This window comes from Oncorhynchus nerka, linkage group LG27 (assembly GCF_034236695.1).
Source record: "Oncorhynchus nerka isolate Pitt River linkage group LG27, Oner_Uvic_2.0, whole genome shotgun sequence".
Classification (NCBI taxonomy): Eukaryota; Metazoa; Chordata; class Actinopteri; order Salmoniformes; family Salmonidae; genus Oncorhynchus; species Oncorhynchus nerka.
In genome coordinates, this window is record NC_088422.1 from 35875960 (window position 1) to 35903539 (window position 27580).

Here is a 27580-nt window from a genome sequence, read left to right on the forward strand (position 1 = left end):
ATTTATATTGCTGTGTGTATTTCGTGTCATTTCTGTAATTCAGGGCTCATCTGTAAAAAAGAGGCCGTGTTCTCAGTATGACAAAAGTATGACATTTTTTATTGTGAAGGTGTAAACCTGACTGACTCGCTCACTCATATACAGACCCAATGGAGTCTGGAGTGACAGACTGTGTGTGTGTAAGTTCTCTCCTCCATCTGATGGGCTCAGTACTGTACACACCATTCTCTCTCCTCTAAGATCTATCTATCCCATTTCCATGGAGACAGCCGGCATCTGAAGTGCAGCATGCTCCTTTCACAGACAGACAGACGAGGTGCCAGACATTAACACATGATTGATGAGACTTAAACATGTTTTAATTTCAAAAATCATTTATTCCAGATCCAAATTGCGTAATCACACTTCTAAACACCATATCACCAGGGGTGGAATTGGGGGAGAATGTGTGTAAACACTGTTCCCAGAGTGAATTCCTAAGTGATTACCCCCCCCCCCCCCCCCAGCCCCAACATTACCCATCTGTATATTATGATCCTCTGCTAGGCATGCCCGTGGACGAGGCTGATCATATACACACAGCCAGCCAGCGAGGGGTACATTCGGGGGGGGGGGGGGGACCTGGCCCACTTCCCCATTCTAGACTACTGAGCAAGGAGTCATGTCTGTTTTACACCTTACATTTCTATCTGATCGTCCTGTAACATTGCTCCCCCCTGAGCAAGCCCCTGGCAGCCCATAGTCAGGCTGGCAGTAAGGCAGGTTACATACTGTACAATCATATCACTGCTGTTGTTCCTGCTGCTGCGTCATACCATAGTACTCCGGAATATATGGCTGCATCTCAAATGGAGCCCAATTACCTATATAGTGCAATACTTTTGACCAGAGTCCCATCGGTCCTGGTCGAAACTAGTGCACTATAAAGTGAATAGGGTGCCATTTGGGAGACGCCCTGAATAAATGACTAATAACCAAGTGTGCTTCTCCAAAGCATAGAAGACAAGATGGTTTTTCCTAAGGCTAATTGATAAGTTGAGTGTATTTGGCACAAACAATAAAAGCACTTGTAGCCAATTCAACCATTCTACCTTCAGTCATAGCAGGCCATGTAACTGTTGGGTTGATCCCCTGGCATTCAATATGGGCAATATAATACTGGTATGTCAAATCTTCCTCCACATGCACCACTGGGGATGAACTTAAAAGAGCTCTAAATAAGTTAAACACCACGAGTTATAATCTCCATCGTTAAATGTTGATCACAGAGAATAAGTGAAATCAGTGCCACTGGTTTATGGTAATGTCTGTGAGTTTGTTTTTCATACTAACTCTGCTTCATAATTGTCATCCAACACTTGCAACATCAGCCATAGGCAAAATGTGGAGGAACTGCTGAAGTAATTAAAAATAAAAGGCAACAGGCAAGAAAGAAAAAGCTAATTCCTAGCAAATAGATCTGTGTGGGGGGGAAGAGAGAGAGCGAGAGCGAGAGCGAGAGAGAAATAGGAAGCCGAACAGAGACAGTAAGGGCTCTATTTAATCAGATCCGATTTAGCCAACATCCGGTCGTTTTGACAGTGTCTGAGGTGGAACTGCTTTACTGTTGTCAAATCCACAAGTGGCTCCTGGCATTATACCTAAAGTGGGCATTACCAGTAAGAGAAATCCCATGCAGTCTTTCTACAAGATCAAACACTGGAATGTGAGATGTAAGATAGAAATCCTTATTATTTTGCTTAATGATTCTCAATTTGAGCGTAATTATTTCTATATAGCCTAGACCTTTTCGTTCTGAACTAATGCGAGTGGGACGGGTGTGGCTTTGTGACGATGATCAAGTGCAGCCCCTCACCGGTTTGACAGCTCCAAAGTAGTTACACTTCATACACGGCTACAACATCAGCTATGCGGTCGTCGGCTATTACCAGATAACGCTTGATCTGATTGAATCTATGCCTAAGTATCACACTCTAATAAACTTATAGTTGTGTCACAATCACTAGCAGTCAAATCATGTTCTTTGTTGAGATCCAGTCCATTATGGCTATCAGTCCAGCTCCAGCATTTGATGGCTAGTAGGCTACTAGCATATCGGTGCACATCTCAAATGACACTATATTCCCCATGTAGTTCCCTACTTTCACCACAGGATAGACTGCTGTTTCTAACTTTTCCTGTTTAGCATACTGTGTCACAGTGCTAGCCGATGCTAACTGGCGCTGCTATCGTATGATGTTGAGGTATCCTTGGTCTGGGTAGAGGAGGTTGGCCAGCAGAGAAAGGAGGCAAGGTCCATCTCTAAGACAGTGTCCTGGGTATTGGATGAACTGGACAGCTTTTCCTATTGAGTCCTTTAGGCCAGCATACTGTTTACTGCTGGGCATGGACTCCAACACAACCAGAGCCTAGAGACACACACGAAACACACAAGCTGAGCAACTCTGTGTGTGTGTGTGTGTATATATATGTATGCATGTGTATGTATGTGTGTATATATATGTATGCATGTGTATGTATGTGTGTGTATATATGTATGCATGTGTATGTATGTGTGTGTATATATGTATGCATGTGTATGTATGTGTGTGTATATATATGTATGCATGTGTATGTATGTGTGTGTATATATATGTATGCATGTGTGTGTATGTATGTGTATATATGTATGCATGTGTATGTATGTGTGTGTATATATATGTATGCATGTGTATGTATGTGTGTGTGTATATATGTATGCATGTGTATGTATGTGTGTGTGTATATATGTATGCATGTGTATCTATGTGTGTGTGTATATATGTATGCATGTGTATGTATGTGTGTGTGTATATATGTATGCATGTGTATGTATGTGTGTGTATATATGTATGCATGTGTGTGTGTGTGTGTATATATGTATGCATGTGTATGTATGTGTGTGTATATATGTATGCATGTGTATGTATGTGTGTATATATATGTATGCATGTGTATGTATGTGTGTGTATATATATGTATGCATGTGTATGTATGTGTGTGTATATATATGTATGCATGTGTGTGTGTGTGTGTATATATGTATGCATGTGTATGTATGTGTGTGTACCTGTTGTGCTTTAGCAGTCAGCTGCTGGTCGGTGCTGGGCTGGAGGCGGACCTGGTCCTCTGAGGGAATCTGGACTGAGAGAAACGCAGACAGACTGCGCACCACCACCCTGAACCTAAACATGCACACATCGGAGTTACCAAAAGAATCACACAGTAAACACCGAAGGTGAATATACAGTGCCTTCAGAAAGTTTTCAGACCCCTTGACTTTTTCCACATTTTGTTAGGTTACAACCTTATTCTAAAGTTGATTGGATTTTTTATTACATTTTTCCCTAAATCTACACACAATACCCCACAATGACAAAGTAAAAATAGGTTTTCACAAATGTTTAAAAAATATATAGATAAAAAATAATCACATTTACATAAGTATTCAGACCCTTTACTCGGTACTTTGTTGAAGCACCTTTGGCATCAATTACAGCCTCAAGTCTTCTTGGGTATGACGCTATAAGCTTGGCACACCTGTATTTGGGGAATTTCTCCCATTCTTCTCTGCAGATCCTCTACAGCTCTGTTAAGTTGGATGGGGAGTGTTGCCGCACAGCCATTTTAAAGGTCTCTCCAGAGATGCTCGATCAGGTTCAAGTCCGGGCTCTGGCTGGCTCTGGCTGGACCACTCAAGAACATTCAGAGACTGCGTTGTCTTGGCTGTGTGTTTAGGGTCCTTGTCCTGTTGGAAGATGAAAATTCGCCCCAGTCTAAGGTCCTGAGCGCTATGGAGCAGGTTTTCATCAAGGTTCTCTCTGTACTTTGCTCCGTTCATCTTTACCTCGAACCTGACTAGTTTCCCAGTCCCTGTCGCTGAAAAACATACCCACATCATGCTTCACCGTAGGGATGGTGCCAGGTTTCCTCCAGACTTGGCATTCAGGCCAAAGAGAATCTTGTTTCTCATAGTCTGAAAGTCTTTAGGTGCCTTTTGGCAAACTCCAAGTGGGCTGTCATGTGCCTTTACTCAGGAATGGCTTCCATCTGGCCACTATACCATAAAGGCCTGATTGGTGGAGTGCTCCAGAGATGGTTGTCCTTTTGGAAGGTTCTCCTCTCCACAGAGGAACTCTAGAGCTCAGTCAGAGTGACCATCGGATTATTGGTCACCTCCCTGACCAAGGCCCTTCACCCCCGATTGCTCAGTTTGGCCGGGTGGCCAGCTATACCATAGCAGACTACAGAACGCCAAACTTCTTCCATTTAAGAACAATGGAGGCCACTGTGTTCTTGAGGACCTTCAATGCTGCAGACATTTTCTAGTACCCTCCCCCAGATCTGTGCCTCCACACAATCCTGTCTCGGATCTTCCTTCAACCTCATGGCTTGGGTTTTGCTCTGACATCCACCGTCAACTATGGGACATTTATATAGACAGGTGTGTGCCTTTCCAAATCCACAGGTGGACTCCAATCAAGTTGTAGAAACATCTCAAGGATGATCAATGGAAACAGGATGTACCCGAGTTAAATTGTCAGTCTCATAGCAAAGGGTCTGAATATTTTCTTACTGACTTACTGAATACTTTTCTAAAATACTGTTTTTGCTTTGTCATTATGGGGTATTGTGTGTAGATTGCTGACAATTGTTTATTTTATTTAATCCATTTTAGAATAAGGCTGTAATGTAACAAAATGTGTTAAAAGTCGAAGGCTCTGAATACTTTCCGAAGGTACTGTACATGTCCAGTATGTCTGTGAGTACCTGTTGGATAGGGGTGATCGGCGGCCCAATCCTATAGCCCCCAGCAGTCCTGATCCGAGTCTCTCCTCTCCCATCTGAGAGAGCCGTGTCTGCAGCCGCAGCAGCCCCGCTACCACGGCTGGAACCTCCCCCAGCCCCTGCTGCAGATGCTCCACATACACACACAGGGCCTTGTGCCACCAGAGGAACAACTTAGCCTCATCATAGGGACCACTGTGAGAGAGAAAAAAACTATATTACCAACACACACACACTGTGAGAGACACACACACATGGGGGGGGGGGGGGGGGGTCAGACCTGGGGAAGACCTGACTGTTCCATGTGTTGAGTAGAGCGAGCGTCCTCTTCTCATTGGCCACTGTGTGTTCCGTGTTGAGGCGCTGCAGGATGTAAGCATAGAGTGTCAGGAAGCTGCCTCCTGATTGGCTCTCAGACAGGAAGTCGTCCACGGTCAGCTCAGGCACCTGCAGGGACGCCAACACAGGACCCCACCCGACACCCTCCTCTTCCGCTAGAGCGAGAAAAATGAAGATAGACGGAGGGAGGGGAGAGCAAGCGATAGAGTGAGGTTTTCACCTCATGTATGAAATAAAATACATCTGTCCGTCACCAGTAACCCCTGCTGACAAACCCTGACATAGACCCTCCCCTAAGACCTTCATCAGTAAACCGCTCTCCATGGTTACTGTCTCTGTGGTTACCATGGGTGAAGTAGGCGGTGATGCAAGCCTCGGTGATGCGGGTCATGTGGCGTACGGACGCTAGGCAACGGGAGCAGGCTGTCAGGAGCGGCAGCACTGGGAAACCCTGCCCCTTCCTGTCCAGCCAGCCAATGACACGAGCTGCCAAGGCCTCGCCTGTAGACACGCCCACTCCGTTCAGCAGAGCCAACGAATCACAGAACAGACTACAGAACGCCATGTGTCTCTGCTCCAAGCCCACCTCTACAGACACAAGAGACAGAGGTTATTGATGAAGGTGATGATGAAGATGACTATGAAGAGTTCTTACCAGGTGGGTTGAAGGTGATGATGCTCTCCAGTAGTGCCTCTAACTGCGTCTCCAGGTTAGCCAGACTGATGCTACCACTCTGCTCCAGAGAGACCAGACACTCGACACACCAGCGCACACACACACTAGCCTTCAACGTCTCCTCCTACACAGAGAGAGGGAGATTAATGCATTAATTTTGTCTGCGGTAATGAGAGAGACAGTCTGTCTATATTAGAGTGAGGAGAGATTGACTGTCTGTTAATGATAAAACTAGAGAAATAGGGGGAGGGTGAAATTCTGTTGTGTTCCCTCTTTCTCACCCGGTATGGCATCCCATGGGGGCGTGGCCGCAGCCCAGCAGCACTGCGTAGTGATAGGAGCAGTGTCTGAGTGGCGGAGTCTGCGCTGAGCAGCAGAGCGTGAGGGTAGTGGGTGCCTACATATCCCATGATCCCTTGGTAGGAGGAATGGTCCACCTGGTGCCATGGCAGGGAGACAGACTGGACCAACAGACTAAGGAGAGGGGAGTCCTGGAGGACAGAGGGGAAAATAGGCTAAACCAGGGACAGACCCTCGACAATTCCATCAATTGTGTACAAACACAAATAGCTATCCAGTGTCCTAATTCTCCCTCACCGGTTGGCTGAGAAGCTGCTCTTCTTTAGTGAGGAACACCAGCATGTAGAGTAGATAGACCAGCATCTTGTGTGAGTCTGTGTGTATGTTAGTGTTAGAGCTGGCTGGAGTTTGCAGGCTGTCACTCAGAACGCTGACCCAGTTGACCTTACAGAGGACTGCCCCTAGGAACAGGAAGCAGCTCTTAGGACTTCCTCTCTCCACCTGCAGAGGAACAGATTAACCTTGGGTAAAGAATCCCTCTACACCTCCCTAATGCTACATCGCACAGCACTACCCGCAAACAAGTCCTATTGACTGTGACACTCAAAGTGTACGAGGAGTCCGTTTGTTTTAGGAATCCAATGTGTTGTGGGTTGAGGTTAGGGATTAAGGAGTCTGGGGTCAGAGTCTTACATTGAACAACTGTTCCATGAGGTGTGTATCGGGGTGCAGGTGTGTCCAGGGCAGGCTGCCGAGGTATGTGTGGTAAAGGTAGAGGAGGTACTCTGGTGTACGAGGAGAGCTGCAGCTGTCACAGTACTGCATCAGACACAGCCACAGAGCGCCACGCTGCCCGGGGAGGAGGCGGTCTGGAACACACACACACACATTAAATGTAGGCTCAAACACATGAATGACCTTCATTACATCTAACATCACACGCAAACCTCTGAACTTGTGGTGCAGTGTTTGGGTCAGCTGGGTGTAGAGATCCACAAGACAGCCTGCAGCGTTGGCGTCTGACTCCAACCAGGGATAACACCTCGGATTACTGCGAGAGACAGAAAGGAGGAGAGAGAGTAAGAGAAGATAGGAGAGAGCGAGAAAATATTGTTGTCCAAACAGCGCAATGCCACAGGCCTGTAGTTTTGTTAGCGTTATACAAGGCAAAGTAAGAAAGGGGGGAGTGAGATAGAAAGATGGAAAGGAGAGAGAAATAGACGGAGGGATAGAGAGGTGTGTTTACCTGACATCGTCTGTCTCCAGAACCAGGATCCAGGGCTTAAACAGCCGGACCATCTTACCGTGTAGATCCTGCAGGGCTGAGAGAGACAGAAAGAGGAAGAGATGAGAGGTGGGGAGGAGGAGATATGTCAACAGCGACTGGGGGGGGGGACAGAATGTCTTAATGAAAAACAGCCTAAACTGTGTCTGGTACCTTTCAGCACTCTGGCTCCCCCCAGTGGCTCCCTGGCGCAGGCACTGAGCTGCAGGTCGATGAGGTAACCAATCAGATATCCCCAGAACGTGGTGACCTCACTGACGTATGGCGCCCAGGCGGAGTAAAGGCCAAAGCTGCGGAGGTCCGGCTTACTGAGACGACAACGCTGAAAATACTCACACAGCCAATCAACCGTCTCTCCACCTGAGGAGGGCCAATCAAGAGACAAGGCAGGGTTAAATAAACTGGACTGGAAATGAACAGTATTGAATATGAAGATTTAGGTAGGACTTTCAGCACTCACCTGCTGAGGAGAGAGGGTGATGGGGGCTTGGCTGGGGGAGATGGATGTGGGTTTGGGGGTATCTGCGGTACCGGAAGGCTCTGCTGTGGGTTTGGTGTTGCAGGGGAGAGGAGAGACGCCAAGCACACACAGAGTCACCCTCCAACACTCTGGGCTCAGCAACTGCTCTGTCGAACCTGACAATGACACACACAAGCACACGTTCGACGTCCGCACACACGTTGAAGTCCGCAATAAGAGATAACAAACAAAACAGTCTTACTGGTCATGAGCAGGCGCAGGCAGTCGCTGTAGTGGTCAGGAAAGTGGTGTCTGAGCAACAGGGTCCAGTGTCGTGTGAAGAGGTGAAAGGGCGTGAGGAGGTCAGCCTCGGGGTCACGGCCACAGGAACACAGAGCAGTGTGGACCAGCTCTACCAGTCTGCTACGCTCCGAGAACACTGGCTCGGCCTTACTCAGCCACGTACTCAAGTCAAACTACACAGGTAGAGAGAGAATCTGGTCATCTTAACACAGGAATACCACAGGCCTCCAGTTCTCTGTGTGATGTGTCGAGGTGGAAGTGTGTGTTCTGTGTGGGTGGTGTGTGTAGCTGTTGTGTATGTTTCTGAAGGTGGAGGCTGACCTTAGTGAGCAGCATGAAGATGACGTCAGCACTGTCAGGGTGCAGTGATGTCACCACTTCCTTGTAGAGAGAGACAAGCTGATTGGGTGCTGCATTTGGGGTGAAGAAGGGGGAGAGGAGGGGACACAGACGTCTCTGCTCCAGGATAGTGCTGAGGACACGCCCGCACTCTGCCTGGTTGCCCTGGATAAAAACCTACACACACAAACTGGATTAACACCTACACACACAAACTGGATGAACACCTACACACACAAACTGGATTAACACCAACACACACAAACTGGATTAACACCAACACACACAAACTGGATTAACACCAACACACACAAACTGGATTAACATTTACACACAGTCACATTCTATGTGTATGAAATGAGTTTGTTTGTTTGTGTGTGTGTGTGTGTGTGTGTGTGTGTAGTACCTGTCCCAGTATCTCGACGCAGGAAGAGAGGTACTGGCGAGTGGGTGGGTGGCGGAGTGTGTCCTCACAGACGAAAGAGACCACCTTGTAGAAGGCAGCCACTCCTACACTCTGCACTGCTGCCGTCGGCTTGGCCTTGTACAAATTCACCAGAGCACTACACACACACATACACACACACACACACACATTTTTTTTCTTTATGGCACATATGACTATCAACAATTATATTGAGAAATAATATGATACAGGTATGGTGTGTGTGTGTGTGTGTGTGTGTGTACTGACGTAATGAACTTCTCAGTGTGTACTGCAGCCTGGGCAAGGCTCTGAGGGGGAGGAGTCTTGGCTTCCGTCTGCAGCTGCTTAATGTCGCTTCTCAGAGACACGATCTGAGTCTCCACTGCTTCCTGCTTCTGTACACACTCGCACTGCACACACACAGAGACGGGAATGAGGGAAATAGGATGCATGTTTACAGAAGGAACACCTATGTGAGAATGCTATTCATTGACTACAGCTCAGCGTTCAAAGCCATAGTGCCCTCAAAGCTCATCACTAAGCTAAGGATCCTAGGACTAAACACCTCCCTCTGCAACTGGATCCTGGACTTCCTGACGGGCCGTCCCCAGGTGGTAAGGGTAGGCAACAACACATCAGCCACGCTGATCCTTAACACGGGGGCCCCCCAGGGGTGCGTAACTCAGTCCCCTCCTGTACTCACTGTTCACTCAAGACCGCACGGCCAGGCACGACTTCAACACCATCATTAAGTTTGCTGACGACACAACAGTGGTAGGCCTGATCACCGACAACGATGAGACAGCCTATAGGGAAGTGGTCAGAGACCTGAACGTGTGGTGCCAGGACAACAACCTCTCCCTCAACGTGATAAAGACAAAGGACATGATTGTGGACTACAGGAAAAGGAGGACCGAGCACGTCTCCATTCTGATCAACGGGGCTGTATTGGAGCAAGTTGAGAGCTTCAAGTTCCTTGGTGTCTACATCACCAACAAACTAACATGGTCCAAACACACAAAGACAGTCGTGAAGAGGGCATGACAAATTCCCCCTATTCCCCCTCAGGAGACTGAAAAGATTTGGCATGGGTCCTCAGATCCTAAAAAAGTTTTACAGCTGCACCATTGCGTGCATCCTGACGGGTTGCATCACTGCCTGGTATGGCAACTGCTCGGCCTCCAACCGCAAGGCACTACAGAGGGTTGTGCGTACGGCCCAGTACATCACCGGGGCCAAGCTTCCTGCCATCCAGAACCTCAATACCAGGCGGTGTCAGAGGAAAGCCCTAAAAATTGCCAAAGACTCGAGCCACCCTTGTCATATACTGTTCTCTCTGCTACCGCATGGTAAGCGGTACCGGAGCGCCGAGTCTAGGTCCAAGAGGCTTCTAAACAGTTTCTACCCCCAAGCCATAAGACTCCTGAACAGCTAATCAAATGGCTACCTAGACTATTGGCATTGCTCCCCCCCTCTTCTACGCTGCTGCTACTCTCTGTTATTATCTATGCATAGCCACTTTAATAACTCTACCTACCTACATACTACCTCGACACCGGTGCCCCCGCACATTGACTCTGTAACGGTACCCCCTGTATATAGCCCTGCTATTGTTATTTACTGCTACTCTTTAATTATTTGTTATTCTTATCTCTTACTTTTTTTTGTATTTTCTTAAAACTGCATTGTTGGTTAAGGGCTTGTAAGTAAACATTTCACTGTAAGGTCTAATACACCTGTCATATTCTGCGCATGTGACAAATACCCTTTGATTTGATTATTTGAACAGTCAGTTAATCATGGCGTCACCCTTTCTTAGTGGAATTTTCAAGCAGAATCAGCCCATTCTGAAAATTAAATCAAAACAGAATTGACTCATTGTCCTACCGTGACAGTGATGTGTGCCGCTCCCTGGCAGGGCTGGCCCCCCCTCTGCCCTCTGCACTCAAGCGCCATGGTAACCTGCTCTGGCCTGTTCCTGTAGAGTAGAGGAAGACTCTCCAGCAGCTCTGACTCCAACGCCACCTGCTGGGCCTCCCGAGACACTGCAAACCTAAACACACCACGCACACTGTGAACCATGTCCCAAAACATCACATACAGGTATACATCCATGGCGTGACGGTTGGTGTGTGTGTGTGTGTGTGTGTGTGTGTGTGTGTACCTGGCCTGCTCCTGCAGACAGCAGAGGTCCTGCTGTAGGAGAGTGGAGGCAGCAGCAGGGTCAGCGAGGCAGGCAGAGGGGACCTCTGGTACCGGAGCTCTCTGTGATTGCAGCTCGGGGAGCGGCCGAGGGATAGTGTGCTTTTGCAGGTTAGACTGGATACGCTTCCTCGCTACACACACATGAAAAGGTTACAACAACGCCAATAACAAGGCCGCTTGGTTTGTTAGTCCTAAAATAATTTACAATGTACACCCTACCTAAAAGCGAGCGATCGCTTTGTGCACAAGTAAGATCAGGGATATTGCCCCTGCGTATTGAAACAGGTCAGTGTAATGGTGAAATGTAAGAGGAAAGACTAATGTAAATATTGTGACCTTGATGAAATAGAGAATGAAATTCATTTGATCCTCTATTGCCCTTTCTACCTTGACATATACGCTTGTCCTTATTCCAGAAAGCCCACCAGATATACCCTGGAAATATGTGGCTGAGCCACGAGGAAAAAATGTTTTTTTTCTGTAAATTATGTATTTCCATTTACAGATTTTTATTATAAAGCCTGGAATAAAAGAAAAAGGTCCACCTATAATTAAATTATGCAAATATTTTGCTCCCACATAGTGAATGGCACCTATGTATATAGATTGTATGCAGGCTTGTCTCACACATGAATCTTCTCTGTGTGAGACTTGGTTCCAACTCCTTCTGTGGATTTCTTCTGTAATTAACTGTGTTTATTTGTGTTATTTTTACTGCTCTTGGGATAAATAATTATTGCTTGGATAACCTTATTTACTATTATATATGGGTTTCTTTCTCCACTCTTTATCTGCTGCATCCTGCACAGAACACCGGAAGAATTATCACTGAATTATTGTTATGTGTCAATTAAACCCATGAGGAATGGGCTGCCAACCAGGCGGGTTGACACAAGAATAAAACGTCATTAATTCACTCACAACTGCTATGTGCTGAGGCTGTGTTCATGTGCGTGTACCTGCGCTGGGGTTGGTGTAGTCAGTGAAGGCAGGGTTGTTGCTCTGTATGAAGGTGGGTTCATTCTTCACTTTGTCCCAGAGATCCAGCACCTCCCTCTCATCATACTGGACACGCTCCTGGTCCACATACTCCACCCACAGCTCCTACACTCAAGCAATACAATATGATCCATCTAGCAGGCAATACAATATGATACATCTAGCAACCAATACATCTAGCCACAAATACAATATGATACATCTAGCAGGCAATACAATATGATACATCTAGCAGGCAATACAATATGATACATCTAGCAACCAATACATCTAGTCACAAATACAATATGATACATCTAGAAACCAATACATCTAGCCACAAATACAATATGATACATCTAGCCACAAATACAATATGATACATCTAGCCACCAATACAATAAGATACGTCTAGCCACCAATACAATAAGATACATCTAGCCACAAATACAATATGATACATCTAGAAACCAATACAATATGATACATCTAGCAACCAGTACAATATGATACATCTAGCAACCAATACAATGATACATCTAGCAACCAGTACAATATGATACATCTAGCAACCAATACAATGATACATCTAGCAACCAATACAATGATACATCTAGCAACCAGTACAATATGATACATCTAGCAACCAATACAATGATACATCTAGCAACCAGTACAATATGATACATCTAGCAACCAGCACAATGATACATCTAGCAACCAATACATCTATCCACCAATACAATATGATACATCTAGCAACCAGCACAATGATACATCTATCCACCAATACAATATGATACATCTAGCAACCAGCACAATGATACATCTAGCAACCAATACAATATGATACATCTAGCAAGCAATACATCTATCCACCAATACAATATGATACATCTATCCACCAATATATCTAGCCACCAATACAATATGATACATCTAGCCACCAATACAATATGATACATCTAGCAACCAATACAATATGATACATCTATCCACCAATATATCTAGCCACCAATACAATATGATACATCTAGCCACCAATACAATATGATACATCTAGCAACCAATACAATATGATACATCTAGCAACCAATACAATGATACATCTAGCAACCAATATAATATGATACATCTAGCAACCAATACAATGATACATCTAGCAAGCAATACATCTATCCACCAATACAATATGATACATCTATCCACCAATATATCTAGCCACCAATACAATATGATACATCTAGCCACCAATACAATATGATACATCTAGCAACCAATACAATATGATACATCTATCCACCAATATATCTAGCCACCAATACAATATGATACAATATATCTAGCCACCAATACAATATGATACATCTAGCAAAGCAATACAATATGATACATCTAGCAACCAATACAATGATACATCTAGCAACCAATATAATATGATACATCTAGCAACCAATACAATGATACATCTAGCAAGCAATACATCTATCCACCAATACAATATGATACATCTATCCACCAATATATCTAGCCACCAATACAATATGATACATCTAGCAACCAATACAATATGATACATCTAGCAACCAATACAATATGATACATCTAGCAACCAATACAATGATACATCTATCCACCAATACAATATGATACATCTATCCACCAATACAATATGATACATCTAGCAACCAATACAATGATACATCTAGCAACCAGTACAATATGATACATCTAGCAACCAATATATCTAGCCACCAATACAATATGATACATCTAGCAAGCAATACAATATGATACATCTAGCAAACAATATATCTAGCCACCAATACAATATGATACATCTACAAATACAATATGATACATCTAGCAAACAATATATCTAGCCACCAATACAATATGATACATCTAGCAAGCAATACAATATGATACATCTAGCAACCAATACAATATGATACATCTAGCATCCAGTACAATATGATACATCTAGCAACCAATACAATGATACATCTAGCAACCAGTACAATATGATACATCTAGCAACCAATATATCTAGCCACCAATACAATATTATACATCTAGCAACCAATACAATATGATACATCTAGCAACCAATACAATATGATACATCTAGCAACCAATACAATATGATACATCTATCCACCAATACAATATGATACATCTAGCATCCAGTACAATATGATACATCTAGCAACCAGTACAATATGATACATCTAGCAACCAGTACAATATGATACATCTAGCAACCAGTACAATATGATACATCTAGCAACCAGTACAATATGATACATCTAGCAACCAGTACAATATGATACATCTAGCAACCAGTACAATATGATACATCTAGCAACCAGTACAATATGACACATCTAGCAAACAATATATCTAGCCACCAATACAATATGATACATCTAGCAACCAGTACAATATGATACATCTAGCAACCAGTACAATATGATACATCTAGCAACCAGTACAATATGATACATCTAGCAAACAATATATCTAGCCACCAATACAATATGATACATCTACAAATACAATATGATACATCTAGCCACAAATACAATATGATACATCTAGCAACCAATATATCTAGCCACCAATACAATATTATACATCTAGCAAGCAATACAATATGATACATCTAGCCACAAATACAATATGATACATCTAGCAACCAATATATCTAGCCACCAATACAATATTATACATCTAGCAAGCAATACAATATGATACATCTAGCAACCAATACAATATGATACATCCAGCAACCAATACAATATGATACATCTAGCAAACAATACAATATGATACATCTAGCAACCAATACAATATGGTACATCTAGCAACCAATACAATATGATACATCTAGCATCCAGTACAATATGATACATCTAGCAACCAATACAATATGATACATCTAGCAACCAATACAATATGGTACATCTAGCAACCAATATAATATGGTACATCTAGCAACCAGTACAATATGATACATCTAGCAACCAATACAATATGGTACATCTAGCAACCAATACAATATGATACATCTAGCAACCAATACAATATGGTACATCTAGCAACCAATACAATATGATACATCTAGCAACCAATACAATATGATACATCTAGCAAACAATACAATATGATACATCTAGCAAACAATATAATATGGTACATCTAGCAACCAATACATCTAGCCACCAATACAATATGATACATCTAGCAACCAATACATCTAGCCACCAATACAATATGATACATCTAGCAACCAATACAATATGGTACATCTAGCAACCAATACATCTAGCCACCAATACAATATGATACATCTAGCCACCAATACAATATGATACATCTAGCCACCAATACAATATGATACATCTAGCAACCAATACAATATGGTACATCTAGCAACCAATACATCTAGCCACCAATACAATATGATACATCTAGCCACCAATACAATATGGTACATCTAGCAACCAATACATCTAGCCACCAATACAATATGATACATCTAGCAACCAATACATCTAGCCACCAATACAATATGATACATCTAGCAACCAATACAATATGGTACATCTAGCAACCAATACATCTAGCCACCAATACAATATGATACATCTAGCAACCAATACAATACATCTAGCCACCAATACAATATGATACATCTAGCAACCAGTACAATATGATACATCTAGCAACCAATACAATGATACATCTAGCAACCAATACATCTAGCCACAAATACAATATGATACATCTAGCAACCAATACAATATGATACATCTAGAAACCAATTCAATATTATACATCTAGCAACCAATACAATACATCTAGCAACCAATATAATATGATACATCTAGCAACCAATACAATGATACATCTAGCAACCAATATAATATGATACATCTAGCCAACAATACAATATGATACATCTAGCAATCAGTACAATATGATACATCTAGCAACCAATACAATACATCTAGCAACCAATATAATATGATACATCTAGCCAACAATACAATATGATACATCTAGCAATCAGTACAATATGATACATCTAGCAACCAATACAATAAGACACAACTATCAACCAATATGACACATCTAGCAACCAATACAATATGACACATATTTCAACCAATACAATATGACACATATATCAACCAATACAATATGACACATCTTTCAACCAATACAATATGACACATCTATCAACCAATACAATATGACACATCTATCAACCAATACATCAAAGGCAAAGCAGAGGCAACAGTGGCAAGGAAAAACACACGACACACACACCTGTTGCTTGTGCATGACCTTGGCCAGTCTTTGGGGGTCATACTGTGGTGGGAGAGAGGGCAGATACACTTCCTTCTTCTGAAGAGTCTCATCGTCCAACCACACGGCAAACACACCAAACAGCCTGTAAACAACCAATCAGATCAGCCTGGGAAACAGCCAGTCACAAAGTTAAGGGGAGGGACTAGTAGCTGTACGTACCTGACCAGCTCTGTGTGTATCTGTGGGGATGTGAGGAAGAGATGTGGAGGGGAGTTGGGGCGGTCCTCTCCCTGGCTGGGTGTGTGTGTGGGGGGCACCCTCAGGGCCTGGCTGGCGGCGTGGTGGAAGTCAGACACCTCCTGTAGTCTCTGTCTCAGATCTCTCAGTAACACAGCCTGAGTCGAGCCCTGGAAGAACCGACGACCAATACAGCCCCCTGCATCCAGACTGCAGACACCAGAAACAGGGGGACACTGAGAACATTACTGAATTGATACCAGCCTAGAGCAGGGTTCTCCAAGTGGGGTCCGCGTCAAATCTCTAAATAAATAAACAGATTAAACTCATTTGGGCCAAAAGAACGGTGGAATAAGTTTAGAGGGTGTAGTACAATGAAATATTATTAATCTACAATTTATATTCTTAACCCTGGGCAACATGGGCCTGGGAGGCTCACAGGGATATCGGTATCCACAGTACTCCACCAAGTATTTCCCCAAAAGCTGTAAAACTCCCAGGTTCTCTCTCTGCCACATTGACAAATGTGTAGAATTGCAGGAAATGATCTTGTAAACTGCAACATTCTCTCACTGATGTCAAGAGGCAGGACTCTAAAATGTTCAGCCACGCAGCGCTGAAGTCATAGAACCCCTGGCCTAGAGGTTATGGTGTGTGTATGTCGTACCCATACTCAGGTCCTGGCTGTCTCAGGTAGAGCTGCAGGAACCTCTGCCAGACGAGGGGGAGTAGCGGGTGGTCAGGGGGTGTGGACAACGCCTGACACGCCCACCTGTACACCTGCAGCCGCTGCAGAGATGGAGCCACTGGGAGCTTCAACCTCTGCTGGGCCTTCTGTCTCACACAGAAACATAAAGATAGTGAAACACAAACACTATGTATCTCTCATAGTTTTATTGTTCTGCTGGTCAGGTGAGAGGTTGGAGTGTGTGTGTGTGTGTGTACCTTCAGAGCCTGGTCAGGTGAGAGGTTTGGATCAGACAGTAGTTCATGCTCCACACAGCGTCCCAGCTGAGAATCCTCCTCAAACATCCCCTCCATGTTCAACACCAGCCACGCAAACCACACCTAAACACATACAGTTATCATTTCACATACAAACCACACCTACACAGACGTTTTGTTTAGGTGTGGTTTTTAGCAGAATTTTTGGGAAAATGCAGCAAAAATGTTTCCTTCTGACTCACACAGAATGACAGCACGGATACGACAAGTTAGATAGGACTGAGGTTAAAGTTCTCACCTCCCCGCTCAGCGATTGGCCCTCAATGAATGAGGGTGTGGCATTTCCAGCAATCCAACCAACCAGGGAAGAAAGCAGACCCCGGTCTCCATGGTAACCTAAAGCAATCTACAGAGGGGTGAGAGAGCATCACAGACTGATCTACTGTGTGTGTGTGTGTGTGTGTGTGTATACTCTTTCTTCACAGAAAATGAACACACACTGATCAAAATAAGCATAACAGCTGAAATATTTGGGACTCTACAATCTCCAGTCTCTCTCTCTGTGTGTGTGTGTGTACCTTGTGCTGCTGGTACAGTAATCTCTGTACACACTCCTCCTGGTGGTGTGTGAAGGCGGAACGACAGATCTGATCCATCAGGAATAAAACGGTCCTGTCTCGGTACCACAGGTTCTGCTGGGTTAGAATTCCCACCCAGAACTCTAGAACCGCTGCCGGACCCACACGACCTGGCCTCGAACTCTCCACCACGTGAGTCTGAAAGAGAAAAAACACACACACTCATCGTGAAGAGATTCATGGACTGTTCAGAGGCAGGAACATCCACTTCTACAGCTGGCCAAACTACTGATCTGGTCAACCCCATGTTTCACACCAGTTCTGATGTATTAGGTGTGTGTACATACCTGTATGACACTGTTGAGCAGGCGTACCATGTCCCCATAGGTGCCTCCAGTGAAGAGTGGCGCCACCCTGTGGGTGACCTGCTGCGTTACACCCTGAGGACACACACCGTCACACTGCAGGAACAACTGGACACAGCTCACAAACCTGGCACAGAGAGAGGAAGAGAGAAACATATATCGTAGTCCAAACATAGCAATACCACAGCCCTCCAGTTGTGTGAGATTTTAGTGTGATTTTAAGGTTTAGTTTAGGCAGAGGTAAAAGATACTGAAAGTTAACTGTAGAAGCTGCGCGGGCAGAAAAGAGGGAGGATGTTGTCCAGTACAGAGGAAGTAGGGTCTAGGACATAGTGTGTATCTCTTACTGTGTGTTCTTCAGCAGGTAGAAGCTGAGAGGGTAGGTAGGAGGGAGGATGTTGTCCAGTACAGAGGAAGTAGGGTCTAGGACATAGTGTGTATCTCTTACTGTGTGTTCTTCAGCAGGTAGAAGCTGAGAGGGTAGGTAGGAGGGAGGATGTTGTCCAGTACAGAGGAAGTAGGGTCTAGGACATAGTGTGTATCTCTTACTGTGTGTTCTTCAGCAGGTAGAAGCTGAGAGGGTAGGTAGGAGGGAGGATGTTGTCCAGGAGATGGACAGCAGCTCTCAGATGTTGAGACTGAATCAGGTTCTTCAACAGATCCACTCCCTCTGTGCAAAACACCTCCAGACTGGGATCAGACAGACAGACAGACAGACAGACAGACAGACAGACGGACAGACGGTAATAGATGTTACACACAATAGTACAGAGAGAGACTTTAAACACATGTGCAGTGTGTCTGTATGTAACTGTGCTGTGGTCCTCACCAACCGGCCAGAGGGCTCATAGGGATAGTGACTTTGCACTCTGTGCCGGACACTGCAGCTGACTTCACTGACCTGTAATACTAATAACTGCACTATACTGCTTTTGTACCATGTACACTTCTTCACGGTATTTACGACGGTACACACACACACACACACACACACACACACACACTGCATATATAGATATATCCCCACTGTAAATTGTAACGTTATATCCTCACTGTAGCTCAGCCTATACTCTAGGGTTTTATGATTACTGTATTTATATTGTATATTCTGTATGTCGACTTTGTGTAAATTTCTCTGTCTGTATTCTGTTTGTGCATTTGTCTATTGCTGGCAGCACCTGTTCATTTAGTCTAATTCCGTGTATGTGGAAATGTACTTGGCGAATAAAGGGATTCTGATGTGAGAGAGAGAGCAGATGGTCATACCTGTGTCCTACAGTTGTCATGGCAATGGCCAGGTAGCAGCCAATGGGAAGGCCCGCCTTTACGGCCCTTAGAACAGGGTGCATGTTTGGGGCGTGCGTGAGCTCCGGAGAGGGGTTGGGGGCAGAGCCGGGGGTGGACCAGGCTGCTTGAGGGTACTGGGTGTTGCCATGGAGCTTCAGCCTTAGCAACAGTTGCCAGGCCCACTGGCTGAAGGAAGCCTCAGGTGACAGACCCAGACGGAGAACACTAGCCAGGTAGGACACCTGATCGACAGAGACAGAGAGATGTGTGTTAACCTCAGAGATGAGACGGGTGTATGATGTGCACTGTGTGTATCTGCGTTACCTGTTTGATTCCCTCTGAGATGAGTCCATTGTATGGCTTGTCTGTGAGGTATTTCTGATAGGCTTCTGCCACCAGCAGAGCAACTTCACTGTGGAGAGAGGAGGGCAGGGCCAGAGTCCCATCCTACAAGACACACACACTCAACATTACACACTGTACACACTCAAACTCAATGCAGGGTTAGGTGTGTGTGTGTGTGTGTGTGTGTGTGTAGTACCTGTGTGTAGCCCCAGTCCAGCCCTTCCAGTAGAACACAGGCCAGGCTGTTCTCCACAGCAGAGAGGGGGTGTTGGAGCAGCCAGCCCCCGATCACACACACTTCCTCCGGGCTAGGACGCCACAGGAACAGGGGCAGCTCCTTACTGAGGTACAGTGCCACCTAACATACACAAGGCTAATCAACATGCAGGTGTACTTAACCGAACCACCTCTTTTACACTTGAAGTCTTCATCCCCATCCTTTCCACAGTAACCCCAGGTGTTGACAGACGCCACGTGCGCGCGCGCGCGCACACACACACACACACACACACACTTACCATGCCGACTGTCTCAATGGTCTCTCTGAGTCTGTCCAGCAGGACTGAGATGATGTAAGGATGAACGGTTGCTATGGCGGCCAGCAGCTCCCGTCCCACCTTCGAGTAGGTTTCCCTCGTAGACACACTGACATAGGACACCTGGAGGCAGGGATGGAAATAAAGGGCGACCTGCAGTAGAAACTGGCAGCCCGGCTTTGCTGCGACCTCTATTCATTCCGTGTGAAAAATGATGTGCGTGTTACCTGGAAGACGAGGAGAGCTATAGTGGTAATGAAGGTGGGGTCAGAGTGGTGGGTGGGCATGGCCATGTGAGCTAGCGCCGTGAGGAGAGAGATTCCATCAGAACTGTTGACCTCACACAGCCATTTCTCAAACCTCTCCTGGTGACTCGGCTCTGCAATACACGTTAGTACATCATTAGCGTACGGTTCCTGTGCTGACACACTGTGTATGCGTGTGAACGTATAATACTGAGCTCTATTCTGTGTTGTTGTTTTTTTTAGTACATTGTGTTTTTGGAAAAAGTACTTGACGAACACAAGTCATTCCCATCACCATTATGTTTGTGTGTGTGTGTGTGTGTGTGTGTGTGTGTGTGTGTGTGTGCGTGTGTGTCTGTACCTCTGAGGGCCTGTAGGCAGGTGTATGTGTTGTCTGTAGAGTTGAGTGCGTCCGGTGCAGCGGTCTCTGCACACTGCATCACGTACAGAACTCTCCACAGCATGGAACTGGACAGGGTTCCGTAGGGCATCTCTGACATGAACAGCCAGATACCCAACCTAGGAGAACACAGATAATACACAAACACTTTACACTCTCTCTTTCACACACACAGTATGCACGCACTCCCCAATCAATATTCTTACTGCTTTGTAAGAATAGACAGCCAAAAACATGCCATTTCTTCCCCCTCACACCTCTTGTTTCTGAGGACGTGTAGTACAGCTCTGAGGAACAGATGGTCGTACTCTAGCTGTAGTTTCTCCAGAGAGATGGTCCTGGGCCGGGCTGGACCAGCAACACTCACATACTGGGCCCAGTGATCACTGACGTAACACACCGTCATCCTGCAGGGAGGGAGCGAGCGCACAGGAGGCAGCGGTTACACACCGTTACAAAACACACCTACATCTAAAATGTACTGCGTGTGGGTGTCTTACCGTATGGTGTGTCCGATGCGTTTGACTAGCTGGCGGTAGCGAGCGCTGTCGTAGGTGTTCAGACCCACAGCTAGCAGCTCGATCAGTGACGAGGCGAACGCAAACACACGCATCATCTTCTGACTGGAGCAGGACTTGGGCTCATAGACACCTAGATAAAGAACATCCGTTATAAAATGGTAGGACAGTCACACAGCTACACACACGCACATCCGAAGCCAAAAAGCAGGCACCAGAATAACAGAATTACCACGTCAGTCAAATGCATGACAACACACGCGCGCACGCATACACACACAGCTTTACTTTCGTGAAATGTCAGGACTTTTTGGAGTGTAAAAATCTTAATTTCCCTAATCCTAAACCAAAACCAACCCCTTAACCTACCCTAACCCCAAAACCCTAACCCTTAAGCAGCATACCACACTGCATACCACTGTTGGCTTGCTTCTGAAGCTAAGCAGGGTTGGTCCTGGTCAGTTCCTGGATGGGAGACCAGATGCTGCTGGAAGTGGTGTTGGAGGGCCAGTAGGAGGCACTCTTTCCTCTGGTCTAAAAAAAATATATATCCTAATGCCCCAGGGCAGTGATTGGGGACACTGCCCTGTGTAGGGTGCTGTCTTTCGGATGGGACGTTAAACTGGTTTCCTGACTCTCTGAGGTCATTAAAGATCCCATGGCACTTATCGTAAGAGTAGGGGTGTTAACCCCGGTGTCCTGGCTAATTTCCCAATCTGGCCCTCAAACCATCACGGTCACCTAATAATCCCCAGTTGACAATTGGCTCATTCATCCCTGTAACTATTCCCCAGGTCGTTGCTGCAAATGAGAATGTGTTCTCAGTCAACTTACCTGGTAAAATAACAGATAAATAAATAAAAAAGCTTAAAATAGCACTTGAACAAATTCAGGTCCTGACTTTTCAAAAATGTTATTGTTTTCATATATTTTCAGGACATTCGGGTGAAATATTAGGACATTGGGATCCTGATAATGTAGGAAAACAAGTACACACACACACACCCTTCTTGCTCATCTCCAGCAGGTGTGTGAAGAGCTGTTGGAAGGGGAACTGGGACAGCAGAGAGATCAGGTCCTCCTCACACAGTAACAACCAGCTGCTCTCTGGGTCCTCATCCTGAAAAACACTCATGCACATCAGCAACCTTACAACACTTCTACCAACGCTCCTAGGGTCAAATTCCACACACACCAACACATGCATGCACACACACACACACACACACACACGGTTACCTCCTCTCCACCTTCATCCACTAGGGTCCAGTTGCCAGACTCAGGGCCGGAGGCTGCAGCACTCTGACTCTCACAGGGCTTCATGTGGCTCATGAACTCAGCCCGGTGTCTAAAGATGAAGGGTCAACAATCAGAGAGAAAAACCCATAGGGAGCTAAATTGAAGTGTGCAAAAATCACATAAATAGGTAAGGATTAGAGATGAAAGGTCAAGGCTACCTGACTGGAGACATGAGGGTGGTGACATGTAGGGTTAGGGGTCAGGGGCCAGAGTGAGAAGTTAGGGTTCTTTACCTGACTGGAGACATGAGGATGGCCAGAGCCTGCATGAACTGCTGTACTCCTGTGGGTTTTCCCAGGACCTGGATCTGAAACACACACGCCCAAGCATGTTATAGTTAAGACTGCTAACTTTACCTGGCAATGATGCCATTGTTAGCCGAATATGATAACCTGCCAAAAAACATACAGAAATAGTGGAGTGAGCCTTCATTCATAAACCAGGCCTACTTTTGAGGAAATCAAAACAATAAACAAACTAGATAGAGGGTGTGTCTCACCTGTAAGAAGGCTGCAGCCCACTTGCCCACCCCTGCAGAACAGCACAGCAGATGGTTCAACAGGTAGAGGTGCTCTCCTGATCCCCCCACACGCAGTAACACTGCCACCTATACACAACACACACCACAGCATAGCATAGCATGACTAAACTGCACAACAGGTGGGACAACAGGTACCGCTGTACCAGGACTAGTAGTGTTGAGGTTTACTGTGTCTGTCTGTTTGTGTACCAGTCTCTGCAGCCAGAGGTGGATGTCTGTCTGGAACTGCGTGTCGTCCAGGACTCTCCGTGTGAAGCTGAAGAGAACACTGATGCTCTCCTTCAGAGGGAGGAGGGAGCTGGGCTGACTCTGGGTACCACACATATCTACAATACACACACATACACTTAACTAATTAAATAAAGAAACACACTAAACATGTGTACAATATGAAATTAAATCCAACCTGTGTGTATATGTATGTACAGTGTGTGTGAGAGTGTGTTCTCACCGTGGAGCAGGCAGTGTAAGTATGACTCCACCTGAAGACGTGACAGCAGGGCTGTGTATGCGTGCAGCGCCACCTTCTGGTGCAGGAGTTCAGAGCGGGCCTCGAACAGCTTCCGCAGCTCCACCAACACAGCCTCACTGAAGTCAGCCTGCTGGAAGCGGTGGTAGCCATACACCTTAGACTGGTCCCCACACACACCCTGGAGAGAGAGAAAGAAAGGGTTTAAAGAGAGAGATGAAGAACAGAAGTGTACTGTATAACTTTGTAGCTTCTGTGTTATGTGCTAAGTCGTATACTAACATAATCTATTGAACCACATACCTGAAGTGTGAGCTGCTCATCTCGGAAGCTCCAGAGTCGGTTCTGTGTGGTGTTACAGTCGGAGGTGTGTGTGTGGAGCTGTGTGTGTGCGTGTGTCAGCTGTCTGCGGCAGCGCCAGTAATTCTGCAGGAGTTCTGTCAGCTCGTGGCCTTCCTGCCGGGCCAACACTGCGAACCGGGCTGCACACACCTCCACCCCCTCCACCCACACACACATCCCCCCACCTGGCTCCCACACACTCAGCTGCTCCAACGAGAATGCCTTCAGGAAAAACACAAGACAGTCAACACTATAAATAAATATTATTCACCATTCTTTTGTAACATAGATAGCTTTGTAATATAAAGCGGTTCGAGCCCACAATGGGTCATAGTAAGTGTGTGGTTACCTGTAGTTCTGGGCTGGGCTGGGGTAGTTCAGGGTACAGTCTGGTCCTGGAGCCCTCAGATGGAGCTAGTTCCACAACAGGCTCCAGACTGAGAGGACACTCCTGCTCCCCTAGAGGCAGAACAGCAGGGCCCCTTGTCCCACAGGCCCGCAGAGCCTCCTTATGCAGCTGCATCAGGGAGCCCTCCTCCAGTGTGGGTAGTGAGGGGTAGAGGGCAGGAGCGCTGGGGGCCAAGGGTGCCTCAAGCGTCGTAGATATGCAGGCCTGAGTCTGGATGTGGGTTTTGTTTTGGGTCTCTCTCCCCACCTCAGTGCTCGGTGGTTCAGCTCTGAGCTCAGCCCCATGGGCCTCTCCTCTCCCCTCATCTCTCTTCTCTGGCTCTGTCTCAGAGGGCTTTTCTAGTGTCTGGGGTGAGTTTGATGATGATGTCTGTGATAATGTGGATGATGATAGTGTCTGTGATGCTGGTAATGATTCCTCTGATGTCTGTGGTAATATCTGTGTTGATGGTTGTGATGTCTCTGATAAAGTCTCTGATGCCTCTGCCAGACCCTGTTGTTTCTCTGTCCCCTCGTTGGGCAGACTGAGGGGGATGTCTGTGAACTCAGAGCTGGGCGGGGCAGCAGCACCAGGTTTCTCATCACAACCAGCAGAGAGAGCTGTGGGACTCTTCACTCGTCCACTCTGCCTCTGTTTTCTGTCCTGTAACACACAACAGTAGTCTGACTGGTTATTACTCATGAATAATGACAGGGTAATAAATACTATCATATGCTTTCACCATCATTTGATAAATAGACAGTAGTCTGCCCTCAGGGACATACAGGAGTGTACTGTACATACCTGAGACCTGCTACTGGTCTTGGACTTCTTTTGTCTCACAGCCTCCATCTGTCATATCCTTCCCACCTTGTTCCTCTCACCACATTCACCCTAAGGCTTCTAAGGGGAGAAACAGTGTGTCTGTTAAATGGGAGCACAACAGTCAGCTCACAGTCTTTGGTACATGATTATTTTCTAATCTCACATTAGCCAGTTTGGTCCTGGCTGCCAACACAGGGCCAAATGATAATCCAGTCATTCATGCGTCAGCAAAACAACACCACTCACTTACTCACGTGACTACTGATTATAAACAAGGACCTAGATGTCTGTGTTATCTTTACATGAAGGCGGTTCTTGTTAGCAAATAGGCGTGGTTTCAGACCAGTCTCGAGCTGTATAGGGTAAGGGTTAGCTATTTAGAGTTAGCTAGTGTCGGGAAAACGAAACACATCCACCCTCTCCTCACACAGCACTAGCAAAGCAATGGCTAGAGACGGTGTAATGACAGTCGTCGGTCATCATGGCTAGCACAGTGTACCCCACTTTACATATCACTGTCAGTTGATTATAAATAAGCTCTGCCATCTAGCTATCTTAAACAAACTGGTGAAAGCATATTGTCGTTAACGTTACTAGCAAGCTAGCTTACACGTAGCGCTCTCGAGGAGTGCGAAAACAATGACATGATATAGCTAGCTAGCACCAGTTTTTTTGGTGTAGCTAACGTTAGCTATAATGATCAGCTGTAAACTGTAGGCTAAACCCCTACAAAATGTAAAATGCTACCTACCTTTGTAAAACAATGTGATCAACGCCAGCGAAGTGACATTTGGCAACACATCAGCTGTTATTTGTTTTGCTCCAGGAAGAAACAGTTATCGCGATAATATTTCGTCACATGACTCCAGCACTATCTTTACGTACAACAAAAAGTGCCTACATCAAAGATTATGGATATACTGACAAGATACATGTCAATTCAATTCAATTGACATGGCAAGATAATTATTACTTACATTGTCAAAGTATACATATATAAAAAAAAAATATATATAAAAAATATATATATATATATATATATATATAAATAAATTGTGGGACCAACAGCAATAATAGTAGTAGTGGACATGGGATTACCATTAACAACAACTACAACAATATTAATCAGAACAACAATACGTTGAAGCAATGGTAGTCGACCAGTGTCAACATGACTGAGAAGACACATGACATGGTATGAAAGACAAAACAAAACAAGATTGGAAATATTATCGACATTACGTTGCACTTTTCACTGGCTGTCCCTCAGGTTGTGGCAGGAGGACACATATTTGGCTGCCAAAACTGCACATTTTGGCTTTTCACCCAATAAATATTTGATTTGTTATTCATCTTTTATCATTTCAATTTCTTTGTATTAAATTATAATACATGTCTCTCTGCCCTAACAAATGGGAGCCGTTGTCCACAAAGCGGCAATGCGGGCTGTCTAGCTCCCACGTATCCTTTCTTTGGATTGGTGGATGCGTCGATTGTTGTATAATATTTAAAAATATATATTCGAAGTGGGTTGTTGACGTCAAACGCCTGTATTCAATGGAGAGAGACGCTATGCTGCTAGCCTCACGCATCAGATACGGATAGCCATCTTGAGACAACTCCGATATAAAGTGTTTTTTCTCAAAGGATGTCACTAGTCCTACTTATATCAGTAGACGCGTAACAACGTATGCATTACGAAACTTCTATTCAATCTACTCTCATTGACTTCCTTAAAAAACTCTTTGTTTGGTGGGCGAAAAAACGCCACCTGCTGGAGGGAGACAGATTTTCCGCTGAGTTGGCCTCTCTTCCTCTGCCACCC

The 27580-nt window shown here is 45.2% G+C and overlaps 1 protein-coding gene across 1 annotated transcript; it reads right to left on the reverse strand.

The window, feature by feature from the left end:
- Nucleotides 1–356: 356 nt before the first annotated feature.
- On the reverse strand, nucleotides 357–26608 carry epg5 (ectopic P-granules autophagy protein 5 homolog (C. elegans)). The gene is made up of 46 exons (XM_065011625.1): nucleotides 26507–26608; nucleotides 25735–25833; nucleotides 24892–25593; nucleotides 24504–24764; nucleotides 24183–24381; nucleotides 23921–24057; nucleotides 23690–23797; nucleotides 23424–23497; nucleotides 23131–23239; nucleotides 22897–23011; nucleotides 21874–22024; nucleotides 21631–21780; nucleotides 21335–21492; nucleotides 20956–21107; nucleotides 20711–20851; nucleotides 20389–20550; nucleotides 20172–20294; nucleotides 19827–20089; nucleotides 19110–19250; nucleotides 18543–18687; nucleotides 18196–18393; nucleotides 17916–18023; nucleotides 17618–17740; nucleotides 17340–17506; nucleotides 16655–16882; nucleotides 16454–16577; nucleotides 12100–12244; nucleotides 11100–11271; nucleotides 10823–10988; nucleotides 9203–9345; nucleotides 8915–9071; nucleotides 8491–8685; nucleotides 8129–8342; nucleotides 7854–8042; nucleotides 7560–7760; nucleotides 7368–7443; nucleotides 7069–7172; nucleotides 6815–6990; nucleotides 6419–6622; nucleotides 6103–6312; nucleotides 5801–5945; nucleotides 5491–5733; nucleotides 5087–5300; nucleotides 4789–5001; nucleotides 3089–3203; nucleotides 357–2408 (listed from the first exon to the last, which is right to left on the reverse strand). Exons 2-46 carry the CDS (start codon nucleotides 25780–25782, stop codon nucleotides 2226–2228), a joined length of 7752 nt encoding a protein of 2583 aa, XP_064867697.1. The 5' UTR covers nucleotides 25783–25833; nucleotides 26507–26608; the 3' UTR covers nucleotides 357–2225.
- Nucleotides 26609–27580: the final 972 nt, after the last annotated feature.